General features: G+C 42.7%; 1 protein-coding gene across 1 annotated transcript in view; it reads right to left on the bottom strand.

Moving 5' to 3' along the window:
• Positions 1 to 18,185, bottom strand: part of LOC126473317 (condensin complex subunit 2) — a 183,872-nt gene that overhangs the window by 145,311 nt on the left and 20,376 nt on the right. The window contains exon 2 of the mRNA XM_050100300.1: positions 3,983 to 4,150. Within this exon, the coding sequence (XP_049956257.1) occupies positions 3,983 to 4,150 (168 nt within the window). The remainder of the gene's footprint in view (positions 1 to 3,982; positions 4,151 to 18,185) is intronic.

Raw genomic sequence — 18,185 nt, 5'->3', positions numbered from 1 at the left:
ATCCCCAAGATGATCACAAGCATGAAGGGCTGCAGATGGGCAGTAGAAGTTTTAATCAAAAGTGAACCTAACCACATCCTGCCGAGACACTTTACTTTGCCAAACAAGTCTTCAATATTTTCCACAAAAAACAACAGCTTTGTGACAATGAATGTTTCCCTGTCCACCCCAGTACAGAAATGTTTCACCCCAATCTGGTGAGTCTGACCCTCCTCCCAGGGAGTAGACAGGGAAAGGATGCAAGGTCATAAGAAGCAGCATTCAATGATCTGTTGCCAGCCGAAGAAATGGCTGTACAAGAACTGTCAGATTTTTGGAGCTTGATACAGTTCATACACAAATCATTCACCCTGATACCACCCACTCCAATCAGGGGCTCTGCACAACAGCACCACCCAGCCACAGCAAGGGCTGTCTGGCTTAGTGGCTGATGCCAGGAGTTCCGATGCTCAGGAATGACAAGCAACCACTTCTAGGCATACATGGGCAGGCAAAAGCTAAGGTATCAGAAGTGTGATGCCTGTATTGTCATAGAGCTCAATAAGATGGGCACATAACAGCCTCATCACACAGACTGGCTACAAGTGCTGGTGATCTAGTGGGTTGGAGGGGGGCTATAGCTGGGGAGGAAGAGAGGAAGGAAGGGGAGAGAGGAATCCACCTTACAGCTCCTAGGGAGGGAGTTCTTCCCCAAATGGTTCACACTACAGAGAGAAAATTTAGAAGTGAAGGTCAAACCCCTAAGGGGGACGAAAAATGCAAAAGATGAAAAAGATAGGCAAGGCGAACCAAACTGCAAGGAATACAGGAAACCTGGTGGATAGCCAGGTTGGCATAAGTAAGAACATTGACACCGGGGAAGGAGCAAGGACGGGGAGGGAGGGGCACAGGGAAGAAATGCAGCCTGCAAAGGAAGAATGGGCTGCAATACATCAGGGCCCCATGAGCACCACGCACCGGCTTGTGAAAGAACTGTGCACCCCCCAAAGGGTGTTAACGCCTTAAATATTTACATTTTAATATTAGGCAGTTCCCCCCTTTAGAAACCCCAGCTAGGGCCTTAAAATTTCATTGTGTTTATTAACCCATTCGACTACAGTAATGTAGCTTGGTCTTAAGGGAGTGTGCCTGTCCATAATTAATTTCATTATTCAGATTTTGACATTCAACACACATGGGGTTTTGCACCATGTCTCCTCCTATGAATAAAATACAGTGGAACCTTGCATAGCAAGCATAATTTGTTTCAGAACCTTACTCATAGCACAAAACACTTGTTAAGAAAAACAATTTATCCCACATAAATTAACGTAAAATACAATGACGTGTTCCATGTAGAAAAAGTACTTACAGTTTTATCTTATTCATGCCATTTATTCAAAGAAAATTATACATACAGGATTATATATTTTATTATTCACGATACGTAACTAATTGTTTTTTTTACTAGGAAGTTATCTATAGTCATTTTTTTCTGCTGATGGTTCAACACTTGGTGAAAATGTCACACAGCATTATCATCAAATAAATTTGTAGCACATGTAGGCACTTCTTTATTGAGATGATGATTTTCACTGTATGATGCAACTAATTCCCAAGCTTTCAGCATTTCTCTTATTGGGCCAGAAGATTGTTGCTTTGCTTTTACCACCTCTTCTGCCTCCTCCTCCTCCTCCTCTGGAGAACTTCTCTCCACAACTTCCTGCTGTGAAACACACTGCAACTGCATAAGTTGGTCATTTCTTGGCTGTGATCTGCCACAATCTCATCAATATCATTATTATCCACTTCTAGTCGCATGCACTTAGCCAAAGACAATCTCGTTGATTACAGGCTCCACAAGTACTGACACAAATTCCTGAGAGTCACATTCGACAACACACTCCGGCCAAAGCTGCTTCCACAAAGAAGTGAGAGTTATCTTGGTATCCTCTTCCTATGCCTACTCAAACATCTTGATGCAGGCAATGATGTTGATGTATTTCCAAAACTCTCAGAGTGAAATTGATAGCTTCAGTCAACTCAAAGCAATGGTCGAAGAGTGCTTTATTGTAGAGCTTCTTAATGTCAGAAATAATCTGCTGGTCCATATGCCATAATAACAGAGAGGTGCTGGAATGCAGAAATTGGATCTTGATGAACTGAAATTCTTTGAAGAGGTTGTCTTTTAGGCCTGGCCAATGGGCAGGGGCATTGCCCATAACAGGCAAGACGTGGAGTGACAAATTCATCTCAAGCAAATATTTTTTTTTCACTGAAGGACCAAACAGTTCATTGATCCAATCATAAAAAAGATCACGTCACCCAAGCCTTACCACTGGATCTCCATATCACATTTAGCCTGCTCTTCTAAACTTTACACTTCTTGAAGGCTTTTGGAGTTTCTGAATAGTAAACAAGCAGTGGTTAAATTTTCAAATCATCACTTGCATTGGCACACAATAACAGTGTGAGAGGCTCTCTCATTGGCTTGTGACTGACCAATGCATTCTCCTCTGGTGTTAAAAATGTACGCTTCAGCATCTTTTTCCAGAACAGACCTGTCTCATCACAATTAAAAACCTGTTGTGGCAGATAACCCTCAGAATCTACGAGAATCTTAAAGTTTTCAGCTGCCTTTGACTGCTTCACCATGCCTCACAACATTGTGGATGCCGGTTCTTCTCTTAAACTTCTTGTACTACCCACAGCTTCCCTTAAACACTTCCTCAGCCATTGATGATCCTGGAGTCTTCTTAACAAGGTTGGTGAAAATCATTCTTGCCTTCTCACAAATGATGTTCTTGTCAATAGTGTGACCTTGCAATTTCTTTTCTTTTATCCATACAAGGAGAACTTTCTGACATCATCCATAATACAAAACCATTGTTTAGATATACTTTTGTCACTCCCTTTGAAGCATCTATCTCCTTAATCTTGTCCTTGTTCTTGAGGACAGTGCAAATAGTTGATGCAGGCTGAGGGTATATGAGTGCTAAACCAGCAATTCTCACCCCACATTCGCGTGTTTCATTTCTAAGGTCATATTCTTTCTGTTACAGTCATCTTCTTGCAGCTTTATTTGCAAGGACATTCTACGAAGGTTATTAAAATTTGCGCACAAAAAAGCACTGTGTGAACATAAGTCTAGAAAAATGTGTGATCACAAGCTGTACTAAGATGGTAGCAGAAAGAACACTATACCCAGACTGCAGTACATACTAAAGACATTGTCCATATGCCGCTACTAACAATGAAAGGTGTTCATAGTGCTGAAAGTTTCCCCTGCTGCATGCGAATGGCTAGTGACGATGCACTAAATTGTAATCACTCATTATGCAAAACATCGCTCACTAAGCAAGTAATTTTTTTACAATTTGTTTTGCACATTATGTGAATTGCACACTGTAGGAAGTGCTCGTTAAGCAAGGTTCCACTGTATAGGATCTCAATTTTGCAAGATGTTCGATTTTTTTTTTTTTTTTTTTTTTTTTTTTTTTTTTTTTTTTGGGCATTATTTCACAACATCACTATGCAAAACTGCAACTGGCAGACGGTTTCCTGGCAACACATTAAATTTAATCTTGTTTTATAACATATTTGTTCTAAAAGAAAAGGATATATTCAGTTACAGATGACAACTCATTCATGCAGCTCATAGTTCAAATCAAATACTACACAGCTACTACAAAGGAAAATATCACCTAAAACAAATCCAATAGGAACTAATTCACTTTAAGTTTTACTTTATTAACAGAGTATACTTATTCAACACAAAATTATTTCAATCTGTATTTGAAAACAACAAAAAGGAAGAAAGTAGGGAGTACAACAGACATCACAACTAGCACTAAGAAAAGAGTTGTTAAAATAATTATAGCCTGTCACAAATAACACAAAATATCTAAGTGGCTACTGCACATGTTATTTTTCAATAACACGTGCAGTAGCTACTTAGATATTTTGTGCTATAAAAGTTCCCAGCAATCCTCTCATAACATACATTTTCTGCAGACAACTTCAAACAGTTTGTGTAATGTGCAAATATTTCAGGAACAGACAGAGAAATGTCCTTTGTACTGTTTCTTCTGTTTGGTGACAAAATAAGAGATTCCCTTCTGCGTAGTTCACTTTGTCTCTTGCGTTCTCGGATTTCAGCAGCATCATCATTCTGAAAACAAAACCAAATGGCAAGATTAGAGTTGTTAAATAAAATTAAAGAAATTTAATAGCCAAATACATCCCAGCGACATTTAAAAGATAAACAAACTCATTCTGAAGTATGGTGATGGAAATTTTAATGTGCTCGAGTTGTGTTTCTGCGTTATCATAAAGTATGGTGGTGTAAACTCTGTAAATGATTAACTGAACGTAATTCTCCACTCAGTGTCAACTCCTGAAGTTCAGGGCAGGACTGTCACTCGTTAACTGAGCCGTAAGTGTATTTTTTTTTTTTTTTTTTTTTTTTTTTCTAGACAGTGCAGTTTTTTGAAGCTATGTTCACATAACATTCATCTGCCATTCAGTCTTCAATTGTGGAAGTGTCAAACCACTATTCTAACATCATTTTATAAATGCAAGAACATTCATGGCTACACCTAAAATTGAATGAGAGCACATTTTTCAGACAAATATGTTTTCTGAACTTGACTAGAAGAAGGGATCGGCTGGTAGGACATGTCCTGAGGCATCAAGGAATGACAAATTTAGCACTGGAGGGCAGTGTGGAGGGTAAAAATCGTAGAGGGAGACCAAGAGACGAATACACTAAGCAGAATCAGAAGGATGTAGGTTGCAGTAGGTACTGGGAGATGAAGGAGCTTGCACAGGATAGATTAGCATGGAGAGCTGCATCAAACCAGTCTCAGGACTGAAGACCACAACAACAACATGTTTTCTGAAATGTCCTCTCAGTGTGGTTTTCTAAGAATATATCTCATTTTAAAACTCAATTCACACATTTCAAGTAAGCCACTGAGTAAGACATACTGAACAGCACCAAGGCAGTTACAAATGGCAACTTCTAAGTTAAATGCAATAGTTCACTTAGTTTCAAACTACAAATGGCAAATTCTAAGTTAAATCCAATGTTTCACTTAGTTTTAAGTGGAGAAAGAAGCCAGTGGCCACAGGAACATATCCATATCATATTCTGAGGCACATACAGTAATTAAGAACATCAACATTAAATGACAGCAATCCATGAAATTTCTAGTTGTTGTTGAGGTCTTCAGATTGGTTTGAGGCAGTTCTCCACAAAATTCTATCTCATTCAAGTCTCTTCATCACTGTGAAACTACATCAACCTGAAGTCACTTGACCATTTTTTGCTATAGTCATGCCTTCATGCCCTGGTCTCCCTCTACAATTTTTCATCCCATCCCCCTCTCTCTCCAACAAACTTCCCTCTGTTACCAAATTAATTATTCTCTGATCTCTCATGAAGTGTCCTGTCAACCTGTCCCTTCTGTTACTGAAGTTGTGCTGCACAACACTTTTCTCTTCAATTACATGGAGTACCTCTTTATCAGTTACTTGATCTAACCATCTAAACTTTGGCGTTCTTCTGAACAAGGCTACACTCCAGATTAACACATACAGGACAGACTTCCTAACAAAAAATTTATATTACATGTTTCCAGAAACATTTTTCTCGTTATCGCACTTCTCCTTTTTATATCCTCTTTACTTCAGCCGTTTACAGGTTACCAAATAGTAAAACTCATCTACTACTTGTAGTGATTCATCATGTACTATTGTACATCATCTACTTACAGAGTCTACAATAGTGTATCATCTGCTTATAGTGCTTCAACATCTAAATAAAGCTCATAAAGAATGCTGGGAATAAAAAACAGAGAGACTGGATTTTAAGAAGTCAAGTAGAGTGGCATCAAGTCTCTTAAGAAAACTAGGAGGAAGTCGACCCCCACCTACAAAGGTCCTGAAGTCACACCAGGCCAGACTGCAAACAGAATAACTTCCCTCTTCGCAGCACCCTCGTATAAGCTACATACAAGAATGGTTAAGAAAGGGTTTAGTAAGCTTTATGGAGATTTCATCTTAGACAATACCAATGCGGCACATACACAAATTTAAAAAAAGGGCAAAACCTCAGGATTTGATGGGATACATCCAGAGTTCCTCATCAACTGCAGAAACAAGACTCTTAAACTGCTCGCAAAGTTCTTCACCAATATAAAGCTATTGGGTAACATTCTAAAAGCCTTCAAAAGAACAAAAACCATAATATACAAATAAAGCTGTTGGCTATCAACTAATCGCCTTCCTGAGTTTGCTGCTGCAAACTTTTAGAAAGTCATCCTTAACAAATCAGTCCAAAGATCCATTAAGTTGTTCCCATCAAATATAAGTTATTCCCATTGAATACACATGATTCAGGCATAATAGAAGCTGTACAAACCACGAACTTACCTTAACTACTCACATAAAAGCTGGGTTCCAACAATGACTTCAAACAACAGTGGTTTTTGCTGATTTTGCAGCTGCCTATGACACAGTACAGAAACAAGGACTCCTACACAAACTCGCAAATGTTATATAATACCAAACTATAATGAGGCTCACAAACAATATGTTATCTCAGAGATGCTTCCAAGTGGTCCTCAGCAATTGATTGCATAAACAAAAGAAACTTAAGAATGGTCTTCCCCAGGGTTCAGATTGGGCAACAGTTTTATTCAACTTATATACATCTGGTCTTCCTGAAACACAATTGAGGAAGTTCATTTATGGGAACGATTTGGCTTTGGCCACTCAACAGAGAAGTCTTGAAGCGGGTGAAAAGCTACTCTCTGCAGATCTAAGTTTAATGGGTGAATACTTCAAAAAGTAGACATTAGCACCACATCCAGTAACAATAGAATGGCCAAGTCCTCCATGACCAAGCCCTCCCAAAGTACCTAGTAGTAAGTCTTGATAAAACCTTGTCATGCAAAACACACACAGAAAACTGCAGCAAAGCCGAGGTAGTACAATATCACCATATAGAAGCTGAGTGGTACCTTATGGAGTGCAAGAGCTACAATACTAAGACGTTCTTCCTTAGGATTTGTCTACTTTACTGCCGAATACTGTGCCCTGGTGTGACTTAAAAGCTCATATGTGTGAAAAATCGATGTTGAGTTAAATACAGCAATGGGGACAATACATCAGATCATCTCCTTTCCACTGGTTACCACCTTCAAGCCGCACTGTGCCATGAGATCTTCAAAGAGAGAATGCACTTCTCAAGGAGTACGGAAAATAATTAAAATTCCTCAGCTCCCAATCTACTCAGATGTGCCCGCACTTGGAATGAGCCAATTATAATACAGTCAGTTACCTATCATACTGGCAGATCACTGCACATTGGTAGGTTGTTGGAGTTAAAGGCACCAAATTGCGAGGTCATCAGTCCCTTTGACCTATACTTATTGAACTATGAATAATCCTGAGAGGAAGGATACAAAAGGCAAGTCCTGAGAAGCCCAATTGTAACCAAGATACAATAAGACGGAGAGAAAATCAAGGAGAAGTAGGTGGGAAGTGAGAGGGGGTAATATGGGTGAGCCGCTCTGCCCAGAATGAGCTGGAAATCCCTGGAGCATTGGATGCAGCGGGAGATGCACCATCTGCAACCCCCCAGCACCATCTCACTGTCTGTTACCCCAAGAAAACGAGCAGCACAGACAAGAAGATAATATTTGAGGAATGACAAAACATTTAAAGTGGCAAACATAAAAGAATAAGAAGAATAAAAAGGTGGGAAGGGTAGGGGCCAGGCTGGACTGGCAAGCAATTACTGCTGAGGGCCCTGTTACACCAGAGCAGGTGAGAAGTGCCCCTTCAAACCCTCAGGCGGTCAATGAGGCCAAAGAGACAAGTAGTAACCACCTTCAACAGTGAAATGTAAAACCAGGTCAGCCACTTTGGCATCATCTACTAACACCAGAGGTAGTGTGTCACAAAGTTTAAGATATTGCCGCAAAGTGGCCAAATTCGAACAATCTAGCAAGATGTGGCCACCATCAGGCGGGCACCACATCGGCATTAAGGTGGATTCTCACCTCAGAGAATATGGCCATTGGTCAGCCAAGTGTACCCAGTGCATAGCTGACAAAGGACAGTGGATTCCCAGCAAGAAGTGGGAAGGGGAGACAACCTGGTCATGGTCTCCTTTATTGCCCTCAGTTTGGAGAGTCCAGGGCAGACCATTCTGAGTTCCAGACCTCCAACAATTGATGGCACAGAGTTAACTGAAGGTCCACTTCTGGCCCCACCATTTCCAAAACCAGCATCCTGGTAGCCAACTTTGCCAACCGGTCAGCATGGCCATTTCCTAAGATCCTCACATATCCATGTGAGCAAAGTTGACCAGCCATGCAGCTTGATGGAGGTCAGAAAGAAGATCCTGGATAGTCGTAATTAATTGGTAATGAGGATAGCACTGGTCTATAGCCCAACGGCTGCTCAGTGAGTATCTGCAGAATGAAGCATCCTGCTGGTGCAAGAATAAGCATGGCTAAGGGCTCATTTGATGGCCCCCGATTCAGCAGTGTGCGTCAATTTGGCAGGAGGCATAGTTCACTGCACTGTGCATGTGTGTAAGCAAAACCTGTTCATCTATCGACCATTGAGCTGTCAGTGTATACCACATACAAACCCAGAAATGCATAGAGGACAGCCAGGAACTGGCAGCAAAACACCATGGGGTCAACTGCCTCTTTTGGTCCAAAGGATAAATCGAGACAGATCCATGGAGGCATACTGATTGCTGCCTAACAAGAGATAACAGTGGGGGAATTTGGAAGTCCTGAGCAGAGACACTGTAGTTGAACTGCAATTGTGACTCCAGTTCTGGGTCTCTGTTGTGGAAGGTGGATCTCCCTACCAGGAAAATGGGCACAGTAGTTTGTATGCGTAGGGGTGCCACAAACATGTATAACATAGCTGAGTAGCTGTTGTTGGTGCTTGATCCTAAATGAAGGGACCCCAGCCTTTGTGAGTAGGCTGTTCACAGCGCTAGTTCAAAAGGCTCCTGTTGCAAGTCAAACTGCACAGTGGTGTGTGGTGTGCAGTAACTGCAATGGAGAAGGTGAGGCTGAATCATCTGCCAGACTCCCATAATCAAGGTGGGAAAAGATCGGGGTTTTATAAAGCTGCAGAAGGGTAGTGCACCCCAGCTGATGTTACTGATGCAACAAAGTGTATTAAGGTGTAGCCAGCATCTTTGCTCAAGCTGGCGAAAATGGGGAAGTCACAAAAGCCAGGCATATAAGAACAGTCCCAAAAAGTAATAAGTAAATTGTCATCGAGGTTAAGTTCTGATTGTGGATGAACAGTACGACATCAACAGAAGTGCATGACATGAGTCAGTGTGAAAAGAAGTTCCAGACAAAAATCACAAGTGGGCCCCAGAGACGCCACTCAGAGAAATCAGCGAGGATATGGCGTCGTCATGTGATGTCATAAGCATTTTGTAGGGCACAGAAGACAGCAATAAGGTGCTGACATCAGTTGAAAGCTGTCCTGATGACAGACTCCTGGCAAACCAAATTATCAACAGTGGAGCAGCCTTGACGAAAACTGCCGTGGGACGGAGCCAGAAGACCCCGAGACTCAAGGAACCAAACCAACAGCTGGGTCACCATACATTCAAGTAATTAACATTAGTGAGACTAATTGGGTGATAGCTGTCCATCTCTAGGGGATGCTTACGCAGTTTCAGCACTGGGGCAACGACGCTTTCCTCCCATTGAAATGGGAACTCACTCTTGCTGCAGACACGAGTGAGGATGGTACAGAGATGACGCTGACAACCCACTGGTAAGTGTTTGAGCATTTGGTTGTGGACGCAGTCAGGCCCAAGGACTGTATCAGGGCAAAATCCTAGGGCAATGAAGAATTCCTACCCATTGAATGGTGCATTATAGAGCTCCAGGTGGTGTGTAGTGAAAGATAAGTGCGGTCGCTCCATCCACTATTTAAGGACACCAAAGGCAGTTCGATAATTCTCTCACACAGAGGCTGGAGCATAATGCAGAGATGTCTGGTATCCATAGGGCCGTCGGATCTTCGCCCAAACCCATGAAGGATGGGTATGTGGTCCAATGGTTGAAACATACCATTCCTAGCATTCTTGCTTCCACCATTTCAATATGTGGCAGACCTGGGCATGGAGCCATTTAAAGGCAATGAGGTGCTCCATCGATGGCTGCCACTTATGGTATTGGAGAGCCTGCCTATGATCTCCAACAGCCGATCGATTTCTGCAGTCCATCAAGGTACTATATTCCGATCACAAAGAAAAGAATAGAAGATTACTAAGTCAGTTGCCTATAGTATTGCTGCTGTTGTAATCTGCACAGCTGCGTTAATGCCTCCATGTAGTGGGGAGATAAGAATGACTGTGGAGGTGAAAGCATCCCAGTCAGCACTGTGATGAGTCCATCTGGGTCGGTGCCCATGAGAGTGAAGCTGAAGGAGGAACGGAAGATCAGGAAGTGGTCACTACCACACAGGTCATCTTGGACCTACCAGTGGATGGATGGGAGAAGACTAGGGCTGCAAATAGGAAGGTCAATGGCCGATTAAGTTCCATGTGCCACAATGAAGTGTGTGGGGGCACCAGTTTTCAAGAGACAGAGGTTGAGATCTGCCAGGAAGTTTTCAATGTCTTTCCCACAGGCAGTGATTGTGGTTACACCCCACAAATGGTTAAGGTCATCAAAGTACTTAAGATTAGGAAAGACAGAGGGAGCTGAGAAACCAATGCAGACAATATGCTCTGGGACACTCCATTATCAACAGACAGATAAGCATTACAGATGGTAAAATTCTGAAATTCTCTTATCCAAATAGCCACAGCCTCCAAATTTGTATTAAGAGGCACATGCTCATTATATATGGAGTTTAGAACATATGGGCGAACTCCATCTGACACCCATCATTAACAGCACAATTTTTAAAATAGCCCCAGTCCCAGCAAACAAGAAAGGGCAGGGGGTGGGGGGGGGGGGGGGTGGAGGGGGGGGGGGGTGTCCCCGTTGCTGGAAACCAAGTTTCCTGAAGGGCAACACAGTAAAATTCCAGTAGGGAATCATGCTGTCAGTATACAGTGGGGGCATGAAGGGACCAAGGAGGTAGATTACATTGCTGGGTCACCTGCCACCACTGCCTAAGAGGGTATGGTATCAAGACGCATAGGTTCTGAGACGTTGTGTGGTGCCTCAGGGCCCATTGGCATCACGGCCTCTGCCACTAAAGCAGAATATATGGAATCCAGTGGCATAGGAACCATTGTAATCTCCTTTGTCTTGGAAGATTTCCTTTTGCCTTTCTTCTCCTTAGGGGGTTTGATGACTGGGAGGGTTTCCCTGAATTAGTTTCAGGGACTGAGGAAGACAGATAAGCCCTATGACCAGCAGCCTGTGGCTCCTTTAGCCACTGGCTGGAAACCAGTAACAGACCAGCAGAAGCCTTAGAGGGGAGTGTCCCCAGGAGCCCCTTCCTGGTGTGAGAAGCCGGACGAGGATGATGCGTCTTTGGGTGGGTATGGGGATCAATATCTCTGGCAGTTGGGAAGCCACTGATCCCAAAGTGGTGGATGTGAGCGAAGCAGCAAGAGGAGAGCTCCCAACCGTCAGGGGGGCAGGCATAGTCAAAAGGCCCTGAGGGCTCGCTGTCGGAAACATAACAGTCGTGAGGGCCATCTGAAGAGAGAGCAACATCATTATAGCTGAAGCATACAACATTGACATGTGTGCAGGATGTAGATGCCCTTACATTTTCTTGGCCTCTTGGTAAGTTAACCTGTCCAAAGTCTTATATTCCTGCATTTTTTCCTCTCTGTGAAAGATGGTGCAGTCTGGTGAGCATAGAGAATAGGGCTCTCCACAGCTGATACAGACAAGTGGGGGAGGGAGAGGGTGGGAGGGAGGCACAAGGAATATTCCCATGCAACAGTCTCTAAAGATTGCGCTGGCATTGCAACACAAAGAGATGTGCCCAAATTTCATATTGCAGAAACTTCCTGACAGATTAAAACTGTGTGCCCGACCGAGACTCGAACTCGGGACCTTTGCCCTTCGCGGGCAAGTGCTCTACCAACTGAGCTACCGAAGCACGACTCACGCCCAGTACTCACAGCTTTACTTCTGCCAGTACCTCGTCTCCTATTCTTCATATTGCAGCATTGCATAGGGTGGGGACCATACGTATTGACATCACATTAGTATACCATCTCTGTGACCTTTTCAGGCAACAAATAACTCTCAAAGGCCAAGATGAAGGCCCCGTAAGCAACCCTATTGTCTGTTGGCCCCCTGTGGACATGATGGAGAAAGTGTTCACCCCAGCACTCCAAGATGGCATGTAGCTCATCATCAGACAGCAAAATGGGGTCAAGATGAAAAATGATGCCTTGAACCATGTGTAGACTACACTATGTGATCAAAAGTATCCGGACACCCCCCAAACCAAACATTTTTCATATTAGGTGCATTGTGCTGCCACCTACTGCCAGGTACTCCATATAAGCGACCTCAGTCATTAGACATCGTGAGAGGGCAGAATGGGGCACTCCGCGGAACTCACGGACTTCAAAGGTGGTCAGGTGATTGTGTGCCACTTGTGTCATACGTCTGTACGTGAGATTTCCACACTCCTGAACATCCCTACGTCCACTCTTTCCAATGTGGTAGTGAAGTGGAAACGTGACGGGACACCTACAGACCTTGTCTGTTGACTGACAGAGACTGCCAACAGTTGAAGAGGCTCGAAGTGTGTAATAGTCAGACAACTATCTAGACCATCACACAGGAATTCCAAGCTGCATCAGGATCCACTACTAGTACTATGACAGTTAGGCGGGAGGTGAGAAAACTTGGGTTTCATGGTCGAGAGACTGCTCGTAAGCCACACATCATGCAGGTAAATGCCAAATAACGCCTCGATTGGTGTAGGAAGCGTAAACATTGGATGACTGAACAATGGAAAAATGTTGTGTGGAGTGACGAATCACGGTACACAATGTGGCGATCCGATGGCAGGGTGTGGGTATGGCGAAAGCCCGGTGAACGTCATCTGCTGGCGTGTGTAGTGCCAGAAGTAAAATTAGGAGGCGGTGGTGTTTTGGTGTGGTCGTGTTTTTCATGGAGGAGGCTTGTACTCCTTGTTGTTTTGTGTGGTACTATCACAGCACATGTCTGCATTGATGTTTTAAGCATGTTCTTGCTTCCCATTGTTGAAGAGAAATTTGGGGATGGCGATAGCACCTGTTCATAATGCACGGCCTGTGACAGAGTGGTTACATGGCAATAACATCCCTGTAATGGACTGGCCAGCACAAAGTCCTGACCTGAATCCTATAGAACACCTTCGGGATGAAACTTCCTGACAGATTAAAACTGTGTGCCAGACCGACACTCGAAATCGGGACCTTTGCATTTCGCGGGCATATGCTCTACCAACTGAGTTACCCAAGCATGACTCATGCCCCGTCCTCACAGCTTTACTTCTGCCAGTACCTCGTCTCCTACCTCCCAAACTTTACAGAAGCTCTCCTGCAATATCCTTTCTTTCAGGAGTGCTAGTTCTGCAAGGTTTGCAGGAGAGCTTCTGTAAAGTTTGGAAGGTAGGAGACAAGGTACTGGCAGAAGTAAAGCTGTGAGGACGGGGCGTGAGTCGTGCTTGGGTAGCTCAGTTGGTAGAGCACTTGCTCGCGAAAGGCAAAGGTCCCGACTTCGAGTCTTGGTCTGGCACACAGTTTTAATCTGCCAGGAAGTTTCATATCAGCGCACACTCCGCTGCAGAGTGAAAATCTCATTCTGGAAACACCTTTGGGATGTTTTGGAACACCGACTTCGTGCTAGGCCTCACCCACCAACATCGATACCTCTCCTCAGTGCAGCACTCCATGAAGAATGGGCTGTTGTTCCCCCAAGAAACCTTCCAGCACCTGATTGAACATATGCCTGCGAGAGTGGAAGCCTTCATCAAGGCTAGTGGTAGGCCAACACCATACTGAATTCCAGCATTACCGATGGAGGGCGGAGCCAGGTGTCCGGATACTTTCGACCACACAGTGTATTATGGAGAGTGATAGTCACCAGAATGTTACCCAGCTTGTCTCAAGCAAGTAACACTCGTGACAGGGCAGGGGATGCTGTTTTAATCAAAACTGGCCCACTCTTCATTTTGGAGATGGCTGCAACTTCCCCAAATTTGTCCACTATATTCTGTACAAAGAACTTCCCCTACAAAGAATAAAAACCCTGTGGCCAAAAAAGAATCCCCATCTGCCCTTGTACAAGCCAGGTAGTTGGAGTTGGGGAGGGGTAACACTTCTCTGCTCGTCGCTTAGCCCTACATTCCTCCCACAGCACAGCAAGGGAAATAAATATTTTGGGGTCATATCTTTCCGCATTGAACGAGTTCTTTCCTTTTGAATAGACCACTGGGGTTGTATGACCACCACCAGCAGAAAGGTTCATTGCTTCATATGCAAGTCAGTCATCCCCCATGGTGCCACCCACTCCGAACAGGAGCTTTCCCCATGGGCGTCAGCCAGCCTCACCATCCTTAGCAATCGCTACCTGGCCAGTAACCCAATGCTAAGTGACCATCTGCCCCAGTCACGATGGGCACATACTCCTTGGTTTACTTGGAGAGGTTTCCACTTGGGCATCAACAATGCACTCCCTGCGTGGTCAGGGGATACCACCGTGCAGGTATGTAATGACACAGCCCACCCTCCCCAACAACAGGATGGCTACCTGCTGGGTTTCGGATGTACTACCGTGGTGGAAAGGGAGAATGCAAAAGTGGAACATACAGCATATTGGGTGTCCTTCGCTGCATGATCCACACTTCTGAAAAATTTGGAAAGTGATGGCAGGTCAAATCTAATAATGGGGAACATGGGTTTATTAATAAAAAGGTGAAGAGAGTGCTGGAACAAACTGGAAAACTGGGCAGCTCAATCATGTATCAGGTCCAAGCAGCGTCTGTGCAAAGAAGAGCACCTGATGGGAAGACAGAGGGAGAAATGTGATATGGAAGTATAGACTTGCAGCACAGAATGCAATAGTGCTGCAACAGCTCGCGGCCAGAGGTAGCCAAGTGCATACTCATAAAAGAATTGCGAGACCCTTGGGGGGCACTTCAAGTACTGCGAATTTCAACTTGAGCAGAAAGTGGTCAGAAACGTGGAGTAATATTACCCATGAGGAATATCGGATTCTCATAAGATCTTGCAAAAGACCAACTGACATGGAATTACCACAATGCGCTTGGAAAATAATTAATAGGATTCATACAGCCTAGGCTTCTGTGCAACAAGCCTACAATGATGGGGAAAGCTTCAACTTCTAAATGTGACTGTGGCAATGAACATCAAACACTTTGTAACAACCTGTAGGAGACAAGCTTATAATGGTAATCTAGGAGATTTCTTTGCAATGACAGAGACAGCCCTTGACTTAATTGAATATCTGGATATTAATTAGTAGATTTAGTTGCTTAATTCTTTCTTTTTTTTTTAATCATGCAATTCATGAATGTTAGTTGCAGTTCATTTTGTATTGCCAAATATAATAAATAGCATTAATTTGATTTCCTTACCTAATTCCCTTAACATCACCTGACATAATTTTATCAAACTCCATTACCCTTGTTTTACTTTTGTTGGCATACATCTTATGACATCTTTCATGACATCTATTTATTCACCTAATCTTCCAAATCCTCTGCTGTTTCTGACAGAATTATGTCAGCGACAAACCACACAATTTATGTTTGTTTCTCTTATAATTAATTTCCTTTCCAATTTCTCCTTCGATATCTTTATTGGTTGCTCATTGTGCTGACTGAATAAAATGGAGGATAGCTACAACATTGTATCACTCTCTTCTTAACTGCTGTTTCTGTTTCATGTCCTTCGACTTGTGTGACTGCAGTCTGGTTTCTGTATAAGTTGTAGATAACTATCCATTCCCTATCATTTATCCCTGATAACTTCAAAACGTGGGGGTGCTTTACGTCAACCTTTGCTTTGCATTCCTATATTCCTATGGAATCCACATCAGTCTTCCCTGGATCAGCCTCTACCAGATGCTGCATTCTTCTGTAGTTAATTCAAGTTAATATTTGGCAATAATGATTTATTAAGGTGATGGTTCAGTGATACATTTGTCAACAGCTGCTTTCCAGGTATTTCTAGTTATAGAACTAAAAATTAACTGTGCAATCAACAACAGGAAAGTACACAGTGTGCCCAAAATATTTTTGCACGAGAAGTCCATAAAATTTGCAAATGCAGTTAATGCAACTAAGAATAACCTGGTTCAATGGCCAACAACAATAATGTATGCTATTGCTGTTATCCCATATTCCCAACTATGTGGATTTTGGTTGTCATGAAAAGATATATGGCACCGTACAATTCCTGACATCAAATTGATCGATACATCAACTCCAGATTTAAAACATATTTATCCTAAAAAAAAAAAAAAAAAAAAAGACACTTTTCTTACTGCTGTATTATTTATTTTATTTTGATGTTTATCTCATGTACATACAATCTATTTCAAGACAGAACTGTCTTTAGATAGCTGTTAGGTACTCATACTTACTCATAATTGAGTCAATATTGTCTTCAAATCAAGTGTGTGTACATGAGGTAACTATCAAAATCAAATAAAAAACAGCTTTAAGGAAACTGACTTTCACTGGAATACGTAAATAACACCCGAAACTCCTAAGGGCAATCGGCACATAGACAACTCCACAAAAATCAAAAAACATTGGCTTCTGAAGCACAAACATATGAGACTTTGAAGTGTCATCAACACAGTCCAGTCACTTTAATGTGACCAAAACCTACGTTTGTTTTCAATGTGCAATAACAACATATAGACAGCACTGGCAGTGGAGGCATATCGAGAGTGTTGGGAGACATGGAAAACAGTGCAATCATTGCCATAATGTGGAAACAGAGAGATTTATCTAACAATAAGAAGGTCTCGATCACTAGCTTTCAGGTTAAGTGTCGAAGCATTTCTGAAACAGCTAAGTTTTCAAATTATTCACATGCTGCTGTGGTTAAAGTATACTGTGCACGGCAAAATAGCGCTGTCCAAAACTGGTGCCAATGCAACTGTGGTGCACCACAGACCATAGATCAGAGGGTGAACAACATATAGACAGCACTGGCAGTGGAGGCATATCGAGAGTGTTGGGAGACATGGAAAACAGTGCAATCATTGCCATAATGTGGAAACAGAGAGATTTATCTAACAATAAGAAGGTCTCGATCACTAGCTTTCAGGTTAAGTGTCGAAGTTAGCGAACTGCTTGTAGATGTTGACTCTGAAATTATTGGTATATCTGAACACTTCTTAAAAAAGGAGATAATTCAGAGGCTTCCTTTACCAGGATACAGGTTGGCTGGCAGCTTTTCGAGGAGCTCTTTGCGGTGTGGGGGAGTAGCCACGTATGTGAAAAACGGCATCCCATTTGAGTCAATTGATGTTTCAAAGTACTGCACTGAAAAGGTGTTAGAATGTTGTGCAGGTGTGGTTAAATTTAACGGAGCTAAACTTCTAACTGTTGTTATTTATAGATCCCCAGACTCCGATTTCACAACGTTTTTGCTAAAGCTAGAGGAGGTTCTTGGTTCACTTTATAGGAAATACAAAAAGTTAGTTATATGTGGTGACTTCAATATTAATTGTATAAGTGATTGTGCAAGGAAGAGGATGCTGGTAGACCTCTTTAATTCATATAATCTTATGCAAACCGTATTCTTTCCAACAAGAGTGCAAGGGAACAGTAGAACAACCATAGACAACATTTTTGTTCATTCCTCATTACTAGAAGGGCATTCTGTTGGCAAAAAGGTGAATGGCCTTTCAGATCATGATGCACAAATTTTAACTTTAAAAGATTTTTGTGCTGCAACACGTGTTAAATATAGTCATCAGCTGTTCAGGAAAGCTGATCCAGTTGCTGTAGAGACCTTTGTAAACCTTATAAAGGAACAAGAGTGGCAAGATGTTTATAGCGCTGATACAGTAGACGATAAATATAATGCTTTTCTCAAGACTTTTCTCGTGCTCTTTGAAAGTTGCTTTCCGTTAGAACGTTTAAAACAGGGTACTAGCACAAACAGGCAGGCTGGTTGGCTGATTAGAGGGATAAGAATA

This window comes from Schistocerca serialis, chromosome 4, assembly GCF_023864345.2.
Source record: "Schistocerca serialis cubense isolate TAMUIC-IGC-003099 chromosome 4, iqSchSeri2.2, whole genome shotgun sequence".
NCBI lineage: Eukaryota > Metazoa > Arthropoda > Insecta > Orthoptera > Acrididae > Schistocerca > Schistocerca serialis.
Note: the sequence above shows the minus strand (reverse complement) of the source record. Positions and strands in the feature narration are given on the sequence as shown.